At 39.5% G+C, this 21,144-nt stretch overlaps 1 protein-coding gene and 1 pseudogene across 1 annotated transcript in view; both read left to right on the forward strand.

The window, feature by feature from the left end:
* The window catches only part of LOC126001749 (methyltransferase-like protein 17, mitochondrial), a 104,463-nt pseudogene that overhangs the window by 8,732 nt on the left and 74,587 nt on the right, over positions 1 to 21,144 (forward strand).
* The window catches only part of LOC126001412 (zinc transporter ZIP2-like), a 99,537-nt gene continuing 92,364 nt past the window's right edge, over positions 13,972 to 21,144 (forward strand). The window contains exons 1-3 of the mRNA XM_049768673.1: positions 13,972 to 14,086; positions 20,378 to 20,508; positions 20,745 to 20,792. Of these exons, the coding sequence (XP_049624630.1) occupies positions 13,972 to 14,086; positions 20,378 to 20,508; positions 20,745 to 20,792 (294 nt within the window). The remainder of the gene's footprint in view (positions 14,087 to 20,377; positions 20,509 to 20,744; positions 20,793 to 21,144) is intronic.

Raw genomic sequence — 21,144 nt, forward strand, 5'->3', positions numbered from 1 at the left:
ATGAGAAAAGATGGCTATTGTTGTGACTGTGCAATGATAGTAGATAAATGTTATAATTTATGGAGACTCAGAGCAGCATAGAGCATAAGAGAAAGTTCTTCCTCTCTCTAGGTGATGTGGCTCTGTTAGAGTTTATGCCTCTACACACAAAACCAACATGGATCCATCCCAGCAACCAAACCAGAAAATAAAATATATTCTAAGTACCAGGAGAAATCTGAAAGGGCCTCTCTCTATATATGTTCTATATATGCACCAAGAAGAGCCATGTCCCTGGACCCAACCACTGAACCATCCAGCCCAAATGACCCAATCACTATATCATCTGACCTAACCACTGGAATCAACCACTGAACAATTGAGCCCAAATGACCCTGACCCCATTGGACTGGGTCTCGCAAGGAATGCTAGGATCTCTGAGCACTGCTTGAAAGGAAGCCCCAAAGAAAAGACTCTTCCTCTCAGTGAGTACCTTAATGTCATGATGGGATCTAATTATCAAGTATCAATTTGCCTCTTTTCCTTCACAATTCAATGCCCATCCTAAAGTAGCTCACCACAATTAGCAAAATATAACACACACCACTCCCTGTATTGAAGCACATTCTTTAAATCTTCAATTATTTTTTTTATCTTAAATTATGTGTCTGTGGATTTGAACAAAATGTAAATGAGTTGTCTGAGGAGCTGGTCAGGAATACCCTGGTGTACCCTACTTCCACCACCCCAATTACCCTCCCCAATAGCAAGTACCTACCAGGTGTCATCAACACCAAATGTGATCAATGTGATGTTAATTCTTAAGATTAAATTCCCTTCCCTACCCCCATTGGTCTTTACCTCTTCTGATAATAGAAAAATACAACCATATCTTTTATTGGGTGGAGGCTGTTTGGATCCCACTGGGTGATTACTTGGACCCCTGTACCATCATTCTGGCCCCACTCACAATTTCTTATGGATGTCCATTACTTTAAAATCCTATTTGTAGAGCTAGAGCCTTGCTCTCAGCCAGCTTGTTTAGAGCTCTGATACCATGTTTCGTACTTTGTGCCCTTACCAGGAGTGATCCCCAAGGTGTAGCCTCAAAACAAACAAAATTAATATTGACAATGCCAATTGCTAAACCTTCACAAAGCAACATTTTTCAATTTGTTTTATATCTTTTTTCTTTCTTATGTCTTTCTTTTTCTTTCTTTCTTTCTTTCTTTCTTTCTTTCTTTCTTTATTTCTTCTTTCTCTTTCTTTTCTTCTTTCTTCTATCTTCTTTCTTTTCTTTCTTTTCTTTCTTTCTTTCTTTCTTTCTTTCTTTCTTCCTTCTTCTTTCTTTTCTTTTCTTTCTTTCTTTCTTTCTTTCTTTCTTTCTTTCTTTCTTTCTTTCTTTCTTTCTTCTTTCTTTTTTCTTTCTTTCTTTCTTTCTTTCTTTCTTTCTTTCTTTCTTTCTTTCTTTCTTCTTCTTTTCTTTCTTTCTTTCTTTCTTTCTTTCTTTCTTTCTTTCTTTCTTTCTTTCTTTCTTTCTTTCTTTCTTTCTTTCTTTCTTTCTTTCTTTCTTTCTTCTTTCTTTCTTTCTTTCTTCTTTCTTTCATCATCATCATCATAAAAGAAACTATCTACAATCATAATGATTTATAGATGCCTGGTGAATGCAGCAGTGGGATAGGCTTGGTGGTGTCTGTAACGTTCTGGTTTCCGTTGCTCCAGCAACAAAAAGAAAAACAAAAAAGAAATATTGTATAATCTTCATGTTGAGAGAAGAAGACACATTGTATAAACATCTTGACTAAAGAAACCATAGTGCTATCTCTGAAAAGGGGAGAAATTGTTTCACTTGAGCCTTTACAGGCCAATCAGTATGCTTGATGCTTTCCTTGAAACACAGAGTATCCAGAATAACATTATTCTTTTCTACTTAGAAACTGAATAGATCTTGCCAGACTTTGAAAAGATTAAATGAAAGAGATAATATGGTATGAACACTAAAGAACTATTTTGCACTCAAGTATTTGTGCAGCTCTAGAAAGGAGGTATGAGGAGAATCAGAATGTTCTGGCATTTCACTAAGTTTCTGGGTTCCTATTTGGCCTCCTCTGCTCTCAACCATCAATGCTTTCTTTCTTTCCTTCTATCACCATTACCTATTCCCAAAGTCCTTACCAATCAGGAGCAGAACCATCTACAGCTTGAACCATATTTTATCAAAGCTGGAATAAACCAAAGAACAAGTGCATGGAGAAGACAGCAGGGTCAGGTAAAGGATGGAACTCAGGGCCTCACATATAGGCAAGTGTTCTTTTGCTGAACTACAACCCAAGGGTATGTTCAGTGATGTACTAAGATGAGTTCTAGTATGATATTAGTGAAGAAAGCAAGATGAGACACAAATCAAAGAACAATCAGAATCTCAGAGTGTAGGAATTATAAACATGGTGTTGGGCTCTAATATTTTTGTGAGGCAGATCTGGGAGACCAGAAAGGAGAGTCAGGAGAGGACCTGGGAATTGGGCAGTTAGTTAGAATTATAACCATCATGGGGGCAGAGTGGGGGTGTTTTCACTGTGGCCCTGTGAGTTAAAATGGAATGTCAGGACCAACACAGCTGAGGTCAGTTAGGGACAGCCAAGCCCTGGAGGAAGGAGAACAAGACAACCTATTTCTCTGCCTAAGATCCTACTTTTTATTTTAATCACCATGAATTACCAAGTTACAAAGTTATTCATGATTGAATTTTAGGTGTTGAACGATCAAGCACTAGTCCCCTTCCTCAGCCAATGTCTCAATTTTCCTCCCACCTCACCCCACTCCTAGTGTACCTCTATGGAAGACAATTTTCCATTTCTCTTTTCCCTTTAAGGCACTCTGGCTTGCCACACTATTGCTGAAAGTACATCCATATCACTGTACCTCCTTTCAGCACCCACATTTCATCTAAAGATCTTACTTCTTAAAAGAATAGGAGATGGGAGCAGAGCCATAGCACAGCAGTGAGGGCACTTGCCTTGCATATGGTCCCTTACGACTGCCAGAAATAACTTCTGAGTGCAGAGTCAGAAGTAATTCCTGATTGCCACAATTTGTGGTCCAAAAACAAACAAACAAAATAAAATAATGGAAGCAGGGATTGGAACAATAACACAGTGGGTAGGATGTTTTGCCAGGTGTGGCCTCCATCCCCCCCCCCAAAAAGAAGAATAGGAGCCTAAATTACATACGTGCTAATCTAGGATAATGTGTAATACTAGGATAACACAGGTCTTAGAATTGAGGAATGAAAGGGCTTCCACTGCACGCAACACATAGACATACTCACACACACAAAAACACACAACTAAACCACTCCACCTATGATGCTTGAAGTCCATTGAAAGTGACCAAACTCAGAGCCTTAAACAGGTCAGGCATGTGCTAAGGCCATTTGAGTTATTTCCAAGCCCTTTTTCTTATGCTGAGAAATCGAGAAAGACCAACAGCACTCACTGTACCAGCTTTCACTACCCACTGCACGTAGATGCTCAGACACCACAACACCAATGCAATAGTTTCCTCCTTTTTACAATGGGGATAGCACCAAGATGGAGAAGAGAATCATCTCCCATTAACCCACTTGGAAATTCTGTTCGTCTCATTCCATCAGCCATCACTCAACCATCTCTCGATCCATCACTCTACAGGTCACCCGAGAAGGTATACTCCTAACTGATCCCAAAAGGGCCCTATGGAATTACAGAATATAATTGCTGTCAGGACCTTTGACTTGTCTTTGAATTTGGAGCCAACCTATAAGCACTGGTTCATGGCTATGTGACCCTGGTCAGCAGGAGACCAGGATGCAGTTACCACTAGAAGCAGTTTATATGAAACCTGAGAGGTCACTTGGGCACTTCCTGGAAATTCTTTCTTCATTGTTACTGTGGATGCTCTGCTGTGACTGTGAATGTTTCATTGTGACAGTGGATGCACTTGTGATTGCATAACCTCAGTCAGAGAGCCACAGTCATGGAGGGTTTGCACTCCCACGGAGGATGGTTCATGATACTAGATTAGCCACTGAAAAACTGATGGGTGGAGGTTTCGAGTGTGGGGTAATTGAAAGGGAGTGTAAAGAAGGCTAAATGCTAAATGCAGTCCTGAGCTTAAGAACAGTGGCCATTTGTGTCATATTCTTTCACAGGACAGACAAGCTTCTCAGTCTGATTGTTCTTAGTGATTCCTATGCCTTCCCTTCCCGTTCCTCTCCCAAGCCATTCAATTTTTAAGGGAGAGGGGTGAATGGCTTGGTGATAGAAAGGCTTGGAGATGCTATTCAAGCTCCCTAAGAAGACGAACACGGGTTCAATCCCTGGCATCCCATATGGTCCCCTGAGCCTGCCAGGAGCAATTTCTGAGTGCTGATCCAGGAGTAACCCCTTGAAGTCGCCAGATGTGGCACAAAAAACAAACTAAAGTATGAATTTAGACCGGAGTTTAAATGTTAAACCAAAAAATTGCATTTGTAAAAGATAAAATAGTCAAGAACATTTAGTCTACAGCATTGACTTTATGTATCAGAGAGTTTTTCTGACTGCAAATCATTTTATTGGTTTTGGGGTATTTGGGTAGAGTCATACCTGACTGCTTACTTTTTGCTTTATGCTCACTGATCACTTGACAGTTCTCAGGATGCCATGGATTGAACCCGACTTGACTGAGTGAAAAGCAGGCATATAACTCACTGTACTATCTCCATCCCAACTGTGTATTTTTTTTTAAAGAAGTTGTAAATGAAATAAAGCAACATTGCTAATTTGTCCAATTAGTTTAACATAAACTCACCCCAGTGGTGAGGTTGAGTGTAGAAGATTCCCTATAGAGATAACTCTGATAAAAGAACTGGTTTCTCGAGCTGGAAGTTCCAGCTCACCTCAGGAAGCTCACCACAAAGAGTGATGAGTTTAGTTAGGGAAATAACTACATTTTGAACTGTTCTAATAACGAGAATGTATGAGGAAAATGGAGAGCCTGTCTAGAGTACAGGCGGGGGTCGGGTGGGGAGGAGGGAGACTTGGGACATTGGTGATGGGAATGTTGCACTGGTGATGGGTGGTGTTCTTTACATGACTGAAACCCAAACACAATCATGTATGTAATTAAGGTGTTTAAATAAATTAAAAAAAAAAAAAAGAACTGGTTTCTCTTGTCAGGGCTGCTCACAGCACTAGGGACCAGAGCCTATGAGAATATATGTGTGTGAACAACTCGGCTGCCATGTTGGATCTGGCAGAAAAGCTACTCAACAAAGATGAGACCAATGTGTAAGGAAAGTTTTTCCAAAATCATCAGGGTTAAGAAAGGAAAGGAGCACTTTACTGGGAGTAGAAAATAGTGTTAAAAAGTGAATTGATTATTCAATGTCAGGTTTATGTGGATCCTTTATTAGACTGTGTATAGGTTGGGTAAGATTAACAAGTCAAAAACTTCAACATACAACTTGCTCTCTTTAGTATTTACTTGTCTTATTGCAACTTACTCCCATCTTGTGTTTTTCCTTATTCCTTATTATTAGGGTTGCATCATTAAGATAACATTGCAGTTTATATCTGTCATATCTCTCCTTTTTTTCCACAGGTGGTTCATAGTCTCGGGAACCCTATGTTCTAGGTGTCTTTTTCAGACAATTTCTTCCTGTATCACCCAAGGCAAGTGGCAGTGTTCAGAGGATACCAAATAGGGATTTTGACGAATGGAAATTTAGGGCCTCAGCATACTTGTTAGACAATAAAGAAAGAACAAGAAATGGAGGGGATAGAACTTCTTGTGTTCTTGGTTTTGAGAGGTGTTAACTATGATGTGTTTCTTGTCCTGGTCCTCAGGTACAGTTCGATGTGGTGGTATCAGCCTTTTCCCCTAAGTGAACTTCCCCTCCAAGGCTCCCCGCACCAAGGTAGTTCAAACCTTATGGCGCAAGACAAATCGTTTTCTGGTGAGCTGCAACTCTTACTTTAGAACAATTAAGGGAGTTAAATGGATTTTATGCTCTTCCTTCTCTCCAGTGGGAGCTTACTTCCATTGGTTGACCACTTTCCTCTACATGATTTCCTCTGTTCTTTATAGTGCCACAGCTCTATGTTGTACAAAATGTTCACTTACTTAGAATGTCTGCTGTCCATGAGTGCTGTTACAGAGCTACCTACTGTGATTCATGTCCATCGAGGGTTCCACTTACTTTCCTTCGGCAAACAGATCTTGTTGGAAAATGGAACAAAAGCTGGGCACCACCTTCTTATGGATGCCAGGGACTTGGTACTTAAGGTAAGGTTCTTTATTAACCTCCGCCCCTCCATATCTCACAAGAGTCATTGTTACTGATCCTCTGTTAAAAACAGAGAGACTGGTGTAAAGTGAGACTGACGTTCAGATACTGGCATATAAAGTCATTATGCTATAGGGCAGTGGTCGACAAAATTGTGCCTATAAACCCAGTTCATCTTATTTCTGTCTACACTATAGATATTGTGTGTCTGTGGCAAGCTTTACACCACCAGCAGCAAAATTGATTACATGAGAAAATAGGTATTTGCCTTTTCTTTTTTGAAAAAAAGAAAAAAATATAAGTTGTCAACTCTGAACAAGAGCATTGCTGAACCAAGAACCTGATCTCTTTGGTATAGTAAGAGTAGAATGAAATTATGAATTGAATTCTCCTGGTTAGTATTTGTCTGATAGTTGAGGTTGCTGGCAAAAAAAAAAAAACACATACACACACACAAAAACAAAAAACAAAAAACAAACAAACAAAAAAATCCCACCATACTGTATGCCAAGTTTCAGCATTTCTCTTATTGCAAAAAGAAAGTCTTTTGTTGGGAGCATTAGAGATGCAGCTAGCTTAGCTCAAAGCACATAGTTAATGGGTGTCAGAATCGAATGTTAAGGGAGATCTCAATTTACAGAGTGCAGAATTAATTTATGAGAATAGACCCTCTATTTTATTTCATTTTTTTTTTAAGTTTTAATTTCAGGGAAAAGGAAAGTGTCCTTTAGACTAACGTTCTGGAATTGTCTTGGCCCCAGGGAGTAGTACTTGTGCCTTTTCTGGCACATAAAACCATGAACAGGAGGGTGAGACGGTAAAGCTAAGGCCCCTCCATTCCTGGGAGATATTACCAGCACTTCTTAGTAATGCCCCTGGTTTTCCCTATGCTCTTGCCCCCATTGCTGCTTAGTTTCCAAGGCCTCTTAACTTTTTCAGTTTTACGATGTAATGGTGGTTTGTTTTTACTCTTATTTTTTCTTTTGTTCACAGTGTCCCCATGAACTTCCTTGTTCCCAGTTGACAGCCTCTAAGCCCCTGGCCTGTAGCTTTGGCCCAGGCTTATCATCCCATCCCCTTCAGCTGGGTATGTACCTTGGAAATAATTAAAGCAGAGAGAATGCAATCTGGGAAAGGAGGAGGAACAAAGTCAAACCTGGGAGGTGATAGGGAATTCAGAAATGAATGTAGAGATTTTAGGGCCTAAAGGAGCAGGGCTTTGAATTTGAATAGGGCATGAGGAGTGAGAATCTCAAATATTTTTCTTATATCGTTTTTTTTTTCTTCTTCAAAGTCTCATTATCTTTTTGAAGGGGGGATGGTCTGGCTATACTCAATGATACTTGAACCTCCTCCTGGATCTACATTCATAAATTACTCCTGGAAGGCTCAGGGGACCATATTAGCGTAACAAGGATCAAACCTGGGTTGGCTATATGCAATGTAAGCACTCAGCCTACTGTATTACCCCTCCAAACCCAACATCTCTAACTTAATTAGAACAAGAACCCAAAGAAAGAAAAGTTCTCAATGGTCATCCTGGCCTGAGGATCACCAGAGAAGGCTCAGCGCTGACCCCATATCACTCAGCCTGTCCTGAAAAGGCTACGATATGTGCACCTGTGTTGTCCACATGGCCATTCGCAACATGCCGTGATTACTTCCAACTAGCAGAGCAGTTACAGAGGGTGTAGCCACAACCTGTTTGAGGTGGCAAGAATCAATAGCTCAAGTTGTCCTTTCCTTTTCCTAGTATTGTACCACTATGCTCGTGTCAGCTCCTGAAGAGACCTGTTACCTGTGGTCACACCAACTCATCTTGCTCCTTCCTCCACTCAAAGATTCCCCTGAAAGCTGATAAGGATGGAGAATAAGTATTTTTTTTCTGTCACTTCAGCCAAGGCTGAAGCTTCCTGGTATCCAGGATTGAGAATGTTGGTGTCCCTGTGTATCTATGTTGGAGATTTTATAATAAAAATCTTTCAAATATTGGAAATGTGTCTTGTGATTCTTGTTTTCTTGCTTGTTGGTTGATCAATTGGTTTTTTATCAAACCAGAATTGCAAGGGTTGTCAGGAGTTTTTCATCATATTGCTCAGGAGGTCACTTCCAGTGATTCTTGGGAGATCATACAGTGCCAGGAATCAAACCTAGGGTTCCCTGCCCAGGTTGCCAGCAAGGTGAGTGCCGGGGAGCAGTTTAAAGGGGACCCAAGGTCTCCCCCATCCTTCACCCAGGGGGAAGGGGACTGGTGAACTTCTCTTCCCACTAATCCTCATTCTCAAAGCCCCCCACGGTTAAAATTTATATAGATTTTCATATATCATATAGTTTAATCCACTTGCATTATACTGTATAGGTAAATAGCATATCATAGGTATTTATCTATGTTTACAATATACAAAATATCTATGTTGTATTATTCCCTTTATCCATTGACTCACCACCTTACAGGATCATTTCTAGTCCTTTACTCTCACTCCCACTTTCTATTACCCCCACATGTAACCATTTTTACCCTCAGCTCTTCACCCTTTATGAAGCACATTATTATCCTCTCTCAAGCTAACTGCCAGACAGCTCCCAAAATAAAAAAAATAGAGTCTCAGCCTGAGAAGAAACCAAAACTCTGTTCTATTATCAATGGACTCCTATCCTCCATTCTTTTCACTGGGTACCTGTGCTTGCTACCATAATCAGTTTCCCGAGACACCCCCACTCAAAGACATTTCCTGATACGGGAGTGCTAGGATTGTTTACAGACTCAAGATGGCCAAATCACAGGCCAAAGTGGTGTCCCGAAAAAACACCCTTCCCCTAGACTATTTCTAAACATAAAAGGGACATGTGTATCTCCTTTGTATATCTTAGATGTATTCCTTTAACATCTATAACTCTTTTTGAATATACTCTTATATAGTGACAATTTTGCCCAATGGTTTTTTTTTTTGTTGTTTGTTTGTTTGCTTTTTATCCTTTGGGATCTGTTCAATAAGCAATGCTGGTAGAAAAGTATCTCTATAGAATTCATGTTAGAACCAAGTTACCGGGAATGTTGAACTTGTTCCCTCGGTTCCCCAGTTGCACCAACAATACCTTGTGGCATATTTCTCTGTTGCATAGGCACACTAAAATGGGAAAATATTACATAAGCAAACAAGTTCTTATAGAGATGGGAACACAAATTTTGTAATGCAGTTAGGCCTTATACCCTGAACATTGGCATAATGATTGGGCTTAGGCCTAAAAAGAATGGGCATTGGCCCATACACCCCTGAACAATGGATACCATCTATGAAAACAACCACAACTGTTTATAACATTACCAGGATGCAAACTTCATTTTTGTTGTTGTTTTTTGTTTTTGGGGTAACACCCAGCAGCGCTCAGGGGGTTATTTCTAGCTCATTGCTCAGAAATAGCCCCTGGCAAGCACAGGGGACCAATGTGGGATGCTGGGATTCGATCTACCATCCTTCTGCATGGAAGGCAAAACGCCTTAACTCCAGCTATCTTGCCGGTCCCAGGATGCAAACTCTTCTACCAGGAAGAACCCTACCACTTGTCTGGCATTGACTTATTCCAAAGAGTGCTCTCAACACCCAGATGACTTAGCAACAACCTGCTTGCAGGGCAGGTAATCTCCGCATCTAATGGTGAGCTGAAACTAGAGGATGTTCCACATCAGCCTGACTTCAATGAGGAAATGCACAGAATCCAGAATATTTTTTTGGGGTGTTGTTTTCAATAGAATCCAGAATCTTTAGATACAGGAACCTGACACCAACAACAGCTAAAGTGCAAAAAAATTTCACTGGGACCATGGAGAATGACTCGGGGTTGGGACAGACTGGGTATGCCTGGAGCTAAGAGTCGGTCTTATGCTAATAAACTTCAGGGGGTGAGGCCTTCTTGTAATCAGGCCAATGATTTTTTTCTTCTGTTTTCCCCATATTTTGCTGGGCCTATGCAAACAATGGCGATTGCCACTTTCACACCTTTACTACTGTATTTTTTTTTAACATTTATCCTTTAAGAAAGAAAAAAAAAACCAGCTTACTGAACTTAAAAATATAACTGTAGTAGAATGCCTGTCTCGAATACAGGCAGGAGATTGGAAGGAGAGAGGGGGCATGGGGTGGAAATGTTGCACTGGTGAAAGGGGGGTGTTCTGTTTGTGACTGAAAGCCAACTATATTCATGTTTGTAATCATAATGCTTAAATAAAGAATTTAATAAAAAAAAAACACCTAGGGCTCCCACATGCAAAACATTCACTCTAGCCCTTCGAGCCATCTCCCTAGATCTTGCAATTCTTATTTTTAAGTTCCATTTATTTTTATTTATTTTTTTTATTTTAATCTAAGTGGATTACATATTTTTCACATGATATTGAATCAGGGGCATTCCACCACCAATGTTGTCTTCCTCCACCCCTGTTCCCAGCATGCATCCCATATCCCCCACTTTTTACCCCCCAGGTTGCTATCATAAGTGGTCTTCTTTGTGTCTAATGTTGTAATTTGGGGTATTGATTCTGTTGTCATTGGCTTTGGATTTGGTATTTAAGTTTGATCATTTTTTTCCTACTTAATATTCATATGACTGGTCTTGGTACCCTACATTATTTCCCCCTCCACTTCTGTTTGAAGGAAAGAGAAAAAAATAATAATAAAATAAAATGAGGCAAAAATCAAACAAGCAAAAAATGGGAGGAGCTTTTCTAGAGGCTATGATCTTGCAATTCTTAAGAGAACTAGAGGTGAGGAGCTTGAGCAACAGCACTGTGGGTAGGGCACTTGCTTTGCACCTGACCATCCTAGTTTCAATTCCCAGCACCCCAAATGGTCCTCAGAACCACCACCAAGGGGAACTTCTGACTGTAGAGCCAGCAATAACTTCTGAGCATTGCCAGCAAAACAAGCAAAAACATGGAGGTGAGCTATTGTGGTATATATATCCTTTAATGAAGAGATTCCTTGGCTTTTCTGTGTCATCTTTCCATGCAGTTTTTTTTTTTAATACTTTATTTGTATAGTTCCTTCTCATCCTAATTGTTAAAATAGCCAGGAGTTACACATACCCTGGCTGTGGAGCTCGCATATTTGTAACTTTTGGTCTTCATCAGGAATCAGAAAATTATGTTTTTGGTGTTCACAAACAGTCTTGTTGCTCATTATGCTTTCTTTTCTTTTCTTTCTTTTTCTTTTTCTTTTTTTTTTTAATTTTGGACCACATTCGGCAGTGCTCAGAGGTAACAAATGCCTGGCTCTGTGCTCAGAAATTACTCCTGTCAGGCTTGGGGGACCATATGGAATGTCAGCATTTGTACCTCGTGGGCCCTGTGCAAGGTAAATGCCCTACTCACTGCTGTTGCTATCGCTCTACCTTCTAGGTTTGCATTTCTTTAGTTGCCATGTGTGTACAATAACTGATCACACTCTCTGGCCTTAGTGTTCTCATGTCATTTTAGAGCCAGGAATTCTGCCCCTTTTTTGGTACTTTATTGTGATGCACCACATACCTGAGTAAGGTGCACTGGGAATGGCTGCCACAGGTCTTGAGTAACACTGAACATTTGAACTCTTGACCACACACTTGTAAGAAAAGTATTCAAAGCCCTTCAACTTTTCCATATTATTTTGTGTCCCAAAGAAATCTTAATTCTACTTTCTTGTGAGAATACTGCCATATAATCTAGAACTTCTATGAAGTGTGGAGGGCAAAAGCTTCCTCTACTCTTCAACATAGCAGAAGAAAAATTAAGAGTATAAAGGAATGTATAAGATAACAAGGAATACCCTATACAAGTTCAAGATCAGTCTTAGTAAAAATGTTTATACAAACCTAGGAATGAGCAGGGCTCTGGGCTTCAAAGGGTATGTATGGTATTGGGTAATTAGCAGAACAATGAAAAGAACCATTATTGGAAGCGTTTCCTGTCAGCTACAATACAGTCAGTAGGGTATTTATCTTGTGTCTGGCAATTCTGGGTTTGATATGCCCACATCTTATAAGGTCTCCCCAAGCATGACCTGAGAAGTAATTTCTGAGTTCAGATCCAGGAATAACTTCCCCTCAAGCATCACCAAGTATGGCTAAAACCACACACACACACACACACACACGAAAAGATTCAGTCCTGAAAATAAGTTTTATAGACAAAACCTGATACCTAAATTCTATAGTAATTAATAGGAGGAAAAATTTCTGCTAGGCCTTCAGCATCTCCTTTGCCATCAGTTCAAAATAATCTACATGCCAGAATGATAGCTTGTTTCTCCACTCTTCTTTGGTAATCTGGGAGAGTGCCCCCACTTATGGAGAAGTTCAGGAGTTTTTATGTGGGCCACTTCTCTAAGGGAACCTGTTTCTTCCAAGCCTCTTCTATACACCCCATATGTCCCCCATTCTTCCTCAAGATTCATCAATTCCCAAAAGGTCACTTAATGCATGTAAATCAAAAGTGAATACCACAAAGGTACTAAAGTTTTATCTTCACTCATATACCTGAACTAGACTATTCAGTCCCAACTTTATTAAGGAAGCCCTTCACTTTATATGGGGGGGGGGGGATAGGTCATCATTTGATGTATACAGCAAACACAGAGAAATTCCTTAGTACAATGGCTAACCAGATGTATTGCTAGATAATGGTTAAACAAACATATTTCTGCAGTTTAATGGTCAACTGACAGACACAACTGCTTGTCAGCCTGCTTTAATCAGCCTTTGACAGTCCACATCCTGTCTTCTCATAAGTGCAAGGGGGAGTGAGATGCGAACCTTTGCAGGCACTTGGTAGTGCAGGGGTGAGGGGCAACTTTAGTAGACTGCTTGCCTTTTCAAGTTTGGACATGGGCAGCATGTTGCATATGCGTGCCAGAGAACTAAGAGCCCAACAGTTCAGTTTAATGTATTTCTGTTTTCCCTTACACTGAGTAGTTTTAGAATTATCACACATTTTTGGTCTTTAACACTTAGTTTCTTTTCCACAACAAATGTCAGACTTGGTACCTTCAGTAGTTTTTGCCAACAACAATGTCTTAAACCTTGAAATTCCCCACCTCCCATTTCCATGCCTGAACCTATTTTTCTGAGGATTTAATATGGGAGTCTCCCATACAAAAATTTTACATTGTTGGCTGTACATCTTCTCAGCCACATATCCTTTCTCTCAGGTGGTTCCAAATCCCCTCTGAAAGGGTGCTGATTAGGTATCAACAGAGCAACCTAACAGAATTGGAGTGAGAGGGGAGGGTATGGAAGCCTTAGATTAAATATCCTAGCTAAGGCTGGTCCAGTGGATCCCAACATGGAACAGCTGAGGAGTGCGCCAGTGATGCCTCATTGGATAGGACCAGTCTTAGGGATGAACTAACACATCCCACAATTCTTGAATTACTCATGATACTGAAGAGGAGAAGACAGAGCAATAGCTGTGCCTGGCAGAGGATGGAGTGTCTGGTTTCCAAGATCAGGAAGTCTTGTGCTAGGGGAGGGGGCCTCAAGGCAGTGTCCAGGCCCCAGTCATCTATGTAAGGCTGCACAGAGGCAGTCAAACACGGAGAAGATCCCAATGGTCTGAAACCCAGAAAGAGACTCATCAGCTCTCATCACCTCGGCCCAGCTACAACTGGAGCTGCATTTGGCGTTCTGAAGACCCTGCTTATCCTGTACCTCAAATGGAAGCTCTTCTAGGAGTAAAACTTGGCTGCATGATTGGCCTGCTGGCACTCACTATGGTCTGTGGCCTCCTGCCCATCTACATAAAATGGTTCAAGATAGATGCAGCCACAGGTAGAGCTGTACATCCTCTGGGTCCTCATAGCTCACTGATTCTTCACTGTCCCTGTCCTTGTGCATTACTCTTCAACTGAGGAGGCTGATATTATCTGCTGTGGTTGGGTCTGAGCTTGGCTTTGTCCCAAAAGAAACAGAGAGCACATAATAATGCAAGTCACACAGTGAATGTTTATTAACTTAGCATGCTGGGGACCCTGGCACAATGTTTGTATTTGGTAAGGGATCCTTCTGAATTTGGTGGTGTGTGAATGAGAGTGGTGTTGCCCTGTGAAAGTGTTGATGTGGATCGGCTGGTGGGTGCTAGAAAGTCCTGTGAGAATTTGTTTGGTTATTGGTGTAGTATCCATCTTTGTATCAGGTGCTGGGGGTGGTATATAGGTTCAAGATCCACCAGGGTACCTCGTGGGTTGGAGTCTCACCAGGAGTTCCAATGTCTGTCTTTGTGTCCGGTGCTGGGGGTGATATGTGGATTTGGTGCAACATGGGCTTTCATTGGTTTAACTCCCACTGAGAGTTCCATCACTCTATGTCTGTCTTTTTTTTTTTTTTTTTGTGGTTTTTGGGTCACACCCGGCAGTGCTCAGGGGTTACTCCTGGCTCCATGCTCAGAAATTGCTCCTGGCAGGCACGGGGGACCATATGGGACGCTGGGATTCGAACCGATGACCTTCTGCATGAAAGGCAAACGCCTTACCTCCATGCTATCTCCCCGGCCCCTCTATGTCTGTCTTTATGTCTGTCAGTCTGAGTTTTCTTTGTCTTTCTGGTCAGAACATGGAGAGGAATTCTAGGGAGAATGACACTTCCCTTAGGGTTGGTGGAATTTGTTTTGAATTTAGCAGAAATTGTGTGTTGTGCTGGTCCTGTGTGTGTCTTTGTATAACTTGACTAGAGACAGGGCAGAGAGAGGCGGGGGAGGGTCGTAAACTCTGGACTTCTCCCAGTTGTCATCAGGACCTAGATTTGTCCTGGAGAAAGTCTGGACATTGAGACCGAGCTCAACTGCTTTTCTTCCTGCCATGCTTAATTGAGGAGGACAGAGGAAGGTGAGTTGAAGGTATCTTCATAGGAGAGATAAGAAAATCAGAATCAAAAGTTCATGGAACTTATCTATCTGGCTGCTTTTTGCTTTGCTGCTTTTTAGCTTAGAAAATTGGCTGGAGAAAGAAAAAAAAGTGGTCTCTTAAAATGTTCTTTTTTTTTTTCTCTTTTGTTTTGTTTTGGGGCCACAACCGGTGGTGCTTGGAAGTTACTCCTGGCTCTGTGCTCAGAAATTGTCCCTGAATTTCTAATGCCAGCTCCTCAGAAAAACACTTATCATAATAATATCTAGCCAGAATCTTGACACTTCAAGGATTGAATCAGCTCCTGATAAGTCTTAAGACTGAATAAATATTTACTAACTGTATTACATATTTTATAAGCTATAATTATGCAAAACTTTAAAGAAGTTTCTTATTTAGGGGCCAGAGTGACAGCACAGTGAGTAGAGCATTTCCCTTGTATATGGACAATCCAGGTTCAATCTCTGGTATCCCATATGGTTCCCCAAGCTTGCCAGAAGTGATTTCTCAGCACAGAGTCAGGAGTAATGCTTAAATGCCACTGGGTATGGCCCCAAAACAAACAAACAAACAAACAAAAACCTTCTTATTTAACAACATGCTTTTCTTGGTTATACTTGGTATAGCCTCAATTATTTGAGACAAGTAAAAGCTTATATTGAGATTGATGATGAGTAGCTTAGTCCATTTTTTATTTATACCTCTTTTATTTTATATATTTATAGTTGAACTCCTTTGTAAAAGAACTACTATAAAATCTGTGGAAGAGGAGGGGAAATTACAGTTGGCTTCTTTCCTGCTGCCAACCTCCTTTGTGTTCAAAATAAGACTCCTTATTTTAGTTACAAAGTCCATAAATCTAATAATGATTTTTATAATTGCTATGTTACAAATTCCAAAACATTCGATGTAGTCACCTTTGGCAGTAATATTTTCAAATAAAACTTCTATATTAAAAATATAATTCTTCTCAAAAAATAAAGGAAAGAAAGAAAAGGAAGAAAGAAGGAAGGAAGGGAGGGAGAGAGAAAGAAAGAGGAAAGAAAAAGAAAGAAGGAAAGAGAGAAAAAAGAAAGAAAGGAAATAAAAAAGAAAGAAAGAGAAAGAAGAAATAAATAAAAAGAAAGAAAAGAAAGAAAAGAAAAGAGAAAGAATGAAAGAAAGAGGAAAAAGAAAGAAAGAAAGAAGAAAGAAAAGAAAGGAAAGAGAGAATGAAAGAAAGAAAAAAAGAAAAAAAAGAAAGAAAGAAAGAAAGAAAGAAGAAAGAAAGAAAGAAAGAAAGAAAAAGAGAAAGAAAGAAAGAAAGGAAAGAAAGAAAGAGAAAGAAGAAAGAAAGAAAGGAAAGAAAGGAAAGAAAGAAAAGAGGGCCCGGGAGAGATAGCACAGCGGTGTTTGCCTTGCAAGCAGCCGATCCAGGACCCAAGGTGGTTGGTTTCGTATCCCGGGTGTCCCATATGGTCCCCCGTGCCTGCCAGGGAGCTATTTCCTGAGCAGACAGCCAGGAGTAACCCCTGAGCACTGCCGGGTGTGGGCCCAAAAACAAACAGACAAGAAGAAAGAAAGAAAGAAAGAAAGAAGAGAAAGAAAGAAAGAAAGAAAGAAAGAAAGAAGAAAGAAAGAAAGAAAGAAAGAAAGAAAGAAAGAAAGAAAGAAAGAAAGAAAGAAAGAAAGAAAGAAAGAAAGAAAGAAAGAAAGAAAGAAAGAAAGAAGAGAAGAAAGAAGAAAGAAAGAAAGAAAGAAAGAAAGAAAGAAAGAAAGGGAGGGGAGGGAGGGAGGAGGGAGAGAGAGTGAGAGAGAGAAAGAAAGAAAGAAAAGGAAGGAAGGAAGGAAGGAAGGAAGGAAGAAAGAAAGAAAAAAAGGAAGAAAGAAAGAAAATAAAAAGAAAAATCTCTTCTAACAGGCTCGGGGGTCTATATGAGATACTAGGGACTGAACCCAGGTCCATCCTGGGTTGACCACATGCAAGGCAAAAGCCCTTCCACTATGCTATCACTCCGGCCTAGGCCTTTTCAAATTTTCTACTAGAAAAAAATTTCTCTGACTTTAGAGGTTTCAGCAGAAAATGTTACACATTATTGAGGTTAACTTTATAAACAATGTTATTAATTTTGTTTAGTGCATATTGTTTAGGTAACTGAATTTGTTTAGTTTAAACAGCTTATTAAATTAAGAAATTTAAACTTAAATTTAAGAAATTAAGTTAATTAATTTCTTCACCAGGTGTTAATGTTGGTCAGAAGATAGCTTTATAATGTGTGAAAATATCAATGGGTCATAATAATATTAGAAATGCTATCTGAATATAATGGTACTTTATGGGAAACTGATTTAAAGAACAATTTGGTCCTGTCAGATGTAAGTTATTCTAGCAATTTGTTTTCTAATTGGAAGAAAGGAAATAAAATATGAGTAAAATACAGACTTTTCAAAATTGTAGTAAATCAGTCTTATTCTATCTTCTGAGGCTTTACAACTTACTATACTGATTAGGTTAGAAAGGCATTTGTTGTCCTTGACATGTTAATTTGAGGATTAGTGCACATTACTTATTTCTCATTTGCTGAAATTGAGTGATTAATCATGTAAAGTCTAGGTAAATTGGTAATTGCTATTTTTTTTTTTAAATATTATGAACCCTGTTATAAAATTTGGCGCTTGGGTTTTTATTGGTAAAAGGGACACCTACAGGGTTGTTTGGTAGAGAACTATTTTGGACGGTTTGTTAGCAAACCTTAAATTTAATTGTATTGCCATATATAGTCAAGTATAAGCTAACCTGAGTATAAGCCAACTCCCGAACTTTACTCTATAAAACTGGGAAAACTTAGTGACTCAAGTATAAGCCACGGTGGAAAATGCAGCAGCCACTGGTAAACTTCAAAATAAAAATATATACCCAAAACAATTACAATAATTGAGGAATCGGTAAATAAATAAATAAAATATGATTACATTTACAATACATGATTGTTTGATATACTGTATACCATTAACATACCACATTAACTCATAGTATTCAATGGCAACTTTAATAAAGTGAATAAACCATTTAAGACAGTAAAGCATTGTAAATAAATGGTTAAAAATCCTGAATCCCAGGGCCCGGAGAGATAGCACAGAGGTGTTTGCCTTGCAAGCAGCCGCTCCAGGACCAAAGGTGGTTGGTTTGAATCCTGGTGTCCCATATGGTCCCCCGTGCCTGCCAGGAGCTATTTCTGAGCAGACAGCCAGGAGTAGCCCCTGAGCACCGCCGGGTGTGGCCCAAAAACAAAAAAATAATTAAAAATCCTGAATCTTTATATTCCAAAATCCCTGATTATAAGGAGTTAGGATTTATAAACATTTATTTACATGACTTTACTGCCTTAAATAGGTTTCTCACTTAATTAAACGTGCCATTGAATATTGTGGGTTAAATAGTTCAGTGGCATACTGTTCAGTTCAGCCACCTACCTCTTCAGCTCAGCCATGACTTGAGAACTGAGCTGAAGCACTGCCCCCTCCAGCAGATGGCAGATGACTGGAGACTATGTGCATTTGATTAGGCCTGTGCCAAATCAAATAACCTGTATGACCCTAATATAAGCTGAGTTCGGGTTTTCAGCACAAATTTTGTGCCCCCAAATCCTGCTTATACGTGTGTATATAGGTACTTGTTTAGACGTCTTTGCAGATAAAAGCCTCTTATCTTTGTTGTGAGTGCAAGAAACTACCCCTTTACATTAAGAGACCGTAGCTTCTGAATTTGTTGGTTTGGGTTTAATGTGTTAACTAGAACTTTTTCTTTTCAGATATGACTTAAATGAATTAAAAAGGAATACTCATTAGTTTTGGGCAATTTAAAATGGGCTGAACTTAACTTAAAAGAAAAGAAATAGAATTCTTAGTCATTTATAAATTATTAACTTAAGGTCTTCAAAAGTAGGGACATTTGTTTGTTTCTGGAGTCAGTTTTGGTCATCTTGAATAGTTTTATTTATAGCTTGTTTTTGTTAATTGTAGATTTAAGAAATTCTTACATCTGTTTACTGTAAAAAATATTGCACATGTTCTTTTTAAATGAGATAAGTTATATCCTTTGATAAAATGCTCTTGAAGAATGAAAAAGAGAAGGATTTATGCAAAAAGATAATGGATTTGTGAATGTTGAGGAATCTTAGATAAAGGGATGTAGAAATGTGAAAAGGAAGGAACTCTGGTTAAAGTTCTGGTTAAAGGAAAGTTATAAAGAGACATGCAGAAGGTTTGAAGTATGTGAACTAAGGAAAGAAACTGTATAGTCTACTGGATGATGATTATTATTAGTGTGTCTTTGAATTAGAAATGATATCATATTACTGTGTAAAGAATTTCTTGGAAAAGGAGCTTAGATGCTCTAAACTCATGTTATAGAGCTCTTATACTTAGTGGGTAAGAATAGTGTAATGATAAGGTGCTATGAACCCCTAAAGATAAAGGTTTTAAAAAGGATAAGCATGAGTTTAAGAAAGTTAATTGAAGATCAGTTTAATAGTTTTTGAAGTATTAGTGATTGGTTAGTGATAGTCAACTTTTGATTAGAAGTTTTAAAGTCTAAAGGCTGCCTAAAATAGACATTCTTCTTTGTATTCAAAACTAATCTCTGCTCTAAGTACCTGTATAATAAATTTTACATATTAGTGGTATAATCTATGTGATGTGGAGTGATGGTGTCCAGAATGCCTCCCATGTAATCCCTTAAATTGATGCCAGAAAAATGAATTACAAAGAGCTTCATGAGTATGGTTGTGGATTAAGAAAATTGGATCTATAAAAATACAGAAAATATTATTGTGTAAAGTCCCTTATGACATTAGTCAAATAGTTTCAAGATTGTTCAGTGTGTTCTGTAAATTTGAGGATTTCTTTTCCTCTCGTTTAAGCATCTTCAGTATTTTTGATATTTTATGGTACTGTTAAAATGGTGTGCTTTGCTTAGAAATAATACTAAAAATAACATTGCTTTGGCTTCGTACTCTGCTTGCTTAAGGGAGTTATCTGTCATGAGCTTGAATGCCCAACATACGGGATCCTTGTTGAAACCCGCTGAAACTGGAGACCCCAGCATGCTAGATTAATAAACCTTGCTGTCTGACGTGCATTCCTGTGTACTCTCTGTTTCTTTTGGGACAAACCCAGCTTGGACCATAACAGCTGCTCTTGACTCTGTCTCCTCATTGCCTGCTGGATTTCTTTGGTTTAGGTCGCCATCGACGGATCCTCAGCCTCTTAGGCTGCATTTCTGCTGGTGTGTTTCTGGGAGCAGGGTTTATGCACATGACCGCCGAAGCCCTGGAAGGATTCGAAGATGAGATGCAAAAGTTACTGATGCAGGTAAGCAGGGGAACTTCTGAGCCTTAGTGCAGAGAGGCTAAAAACGGACAGAAGCAAAGAAAGGAGAAGCAATGGAGCCAAGAATATGGGTGGAGCAAGAGAGAAGATAGCAAATTTTGTATTGTGGGATTATGAAAGCAGGTCAGCATGAGGTTTAAAGAGAGCAATGATGCTAGAATACAAGAGGAGGGAGCTGAGGATCGCCAGGACATCTCTAATTTCTTTTTTCTCCTCAGAACAGTTCAGCAGGCGAGGAAAATTCAGAGGCTGATGATTCTTCAGTTGTGAGTATCTCCCACCTGCACTACCAGGATTTTCAGCAGAATCACACTGCTTCTCAATATCTCAGAGGGGAGGTTTGAAGAACCCAGGGACCACTTTGCTCCTCACCTCAACTGTAGAAGAAAGGAAGAGTTAATGCAATTCTTGGGTTTACAAACCCCAGACAAAGCTCTTGCCTCACTCTTATTCTTCCCTGGATGCTTGGCCTGCTTCCCATGGTTTCCCATTTTCTACTTGAACTGACAAGAGCTTTTAGAATATCTCCTCTAGCTGTTGCATTCCAGTCCCATTTCTATGTCCTGTCACACAGTTTCCTATTCTCTTCAGGTGCCCAATGCATGTCCATCCAAAGCA

This window comes from Suncus etruscus, chromosome 2 (assembly GCF_024139225.1).
Source record: "Suncus etruscus isolate mSunEtr1 chromosome 2, mSunEtr1.pri.cur, whole genome shotgun sequence".
NCBI classification, from domain to species: domain Eukaryota; kingdom Metazoa; phylum Chordata; class Mammalia; order Eulipotyphla; family Soricidae; genus Suncus; species Suncus etruscus.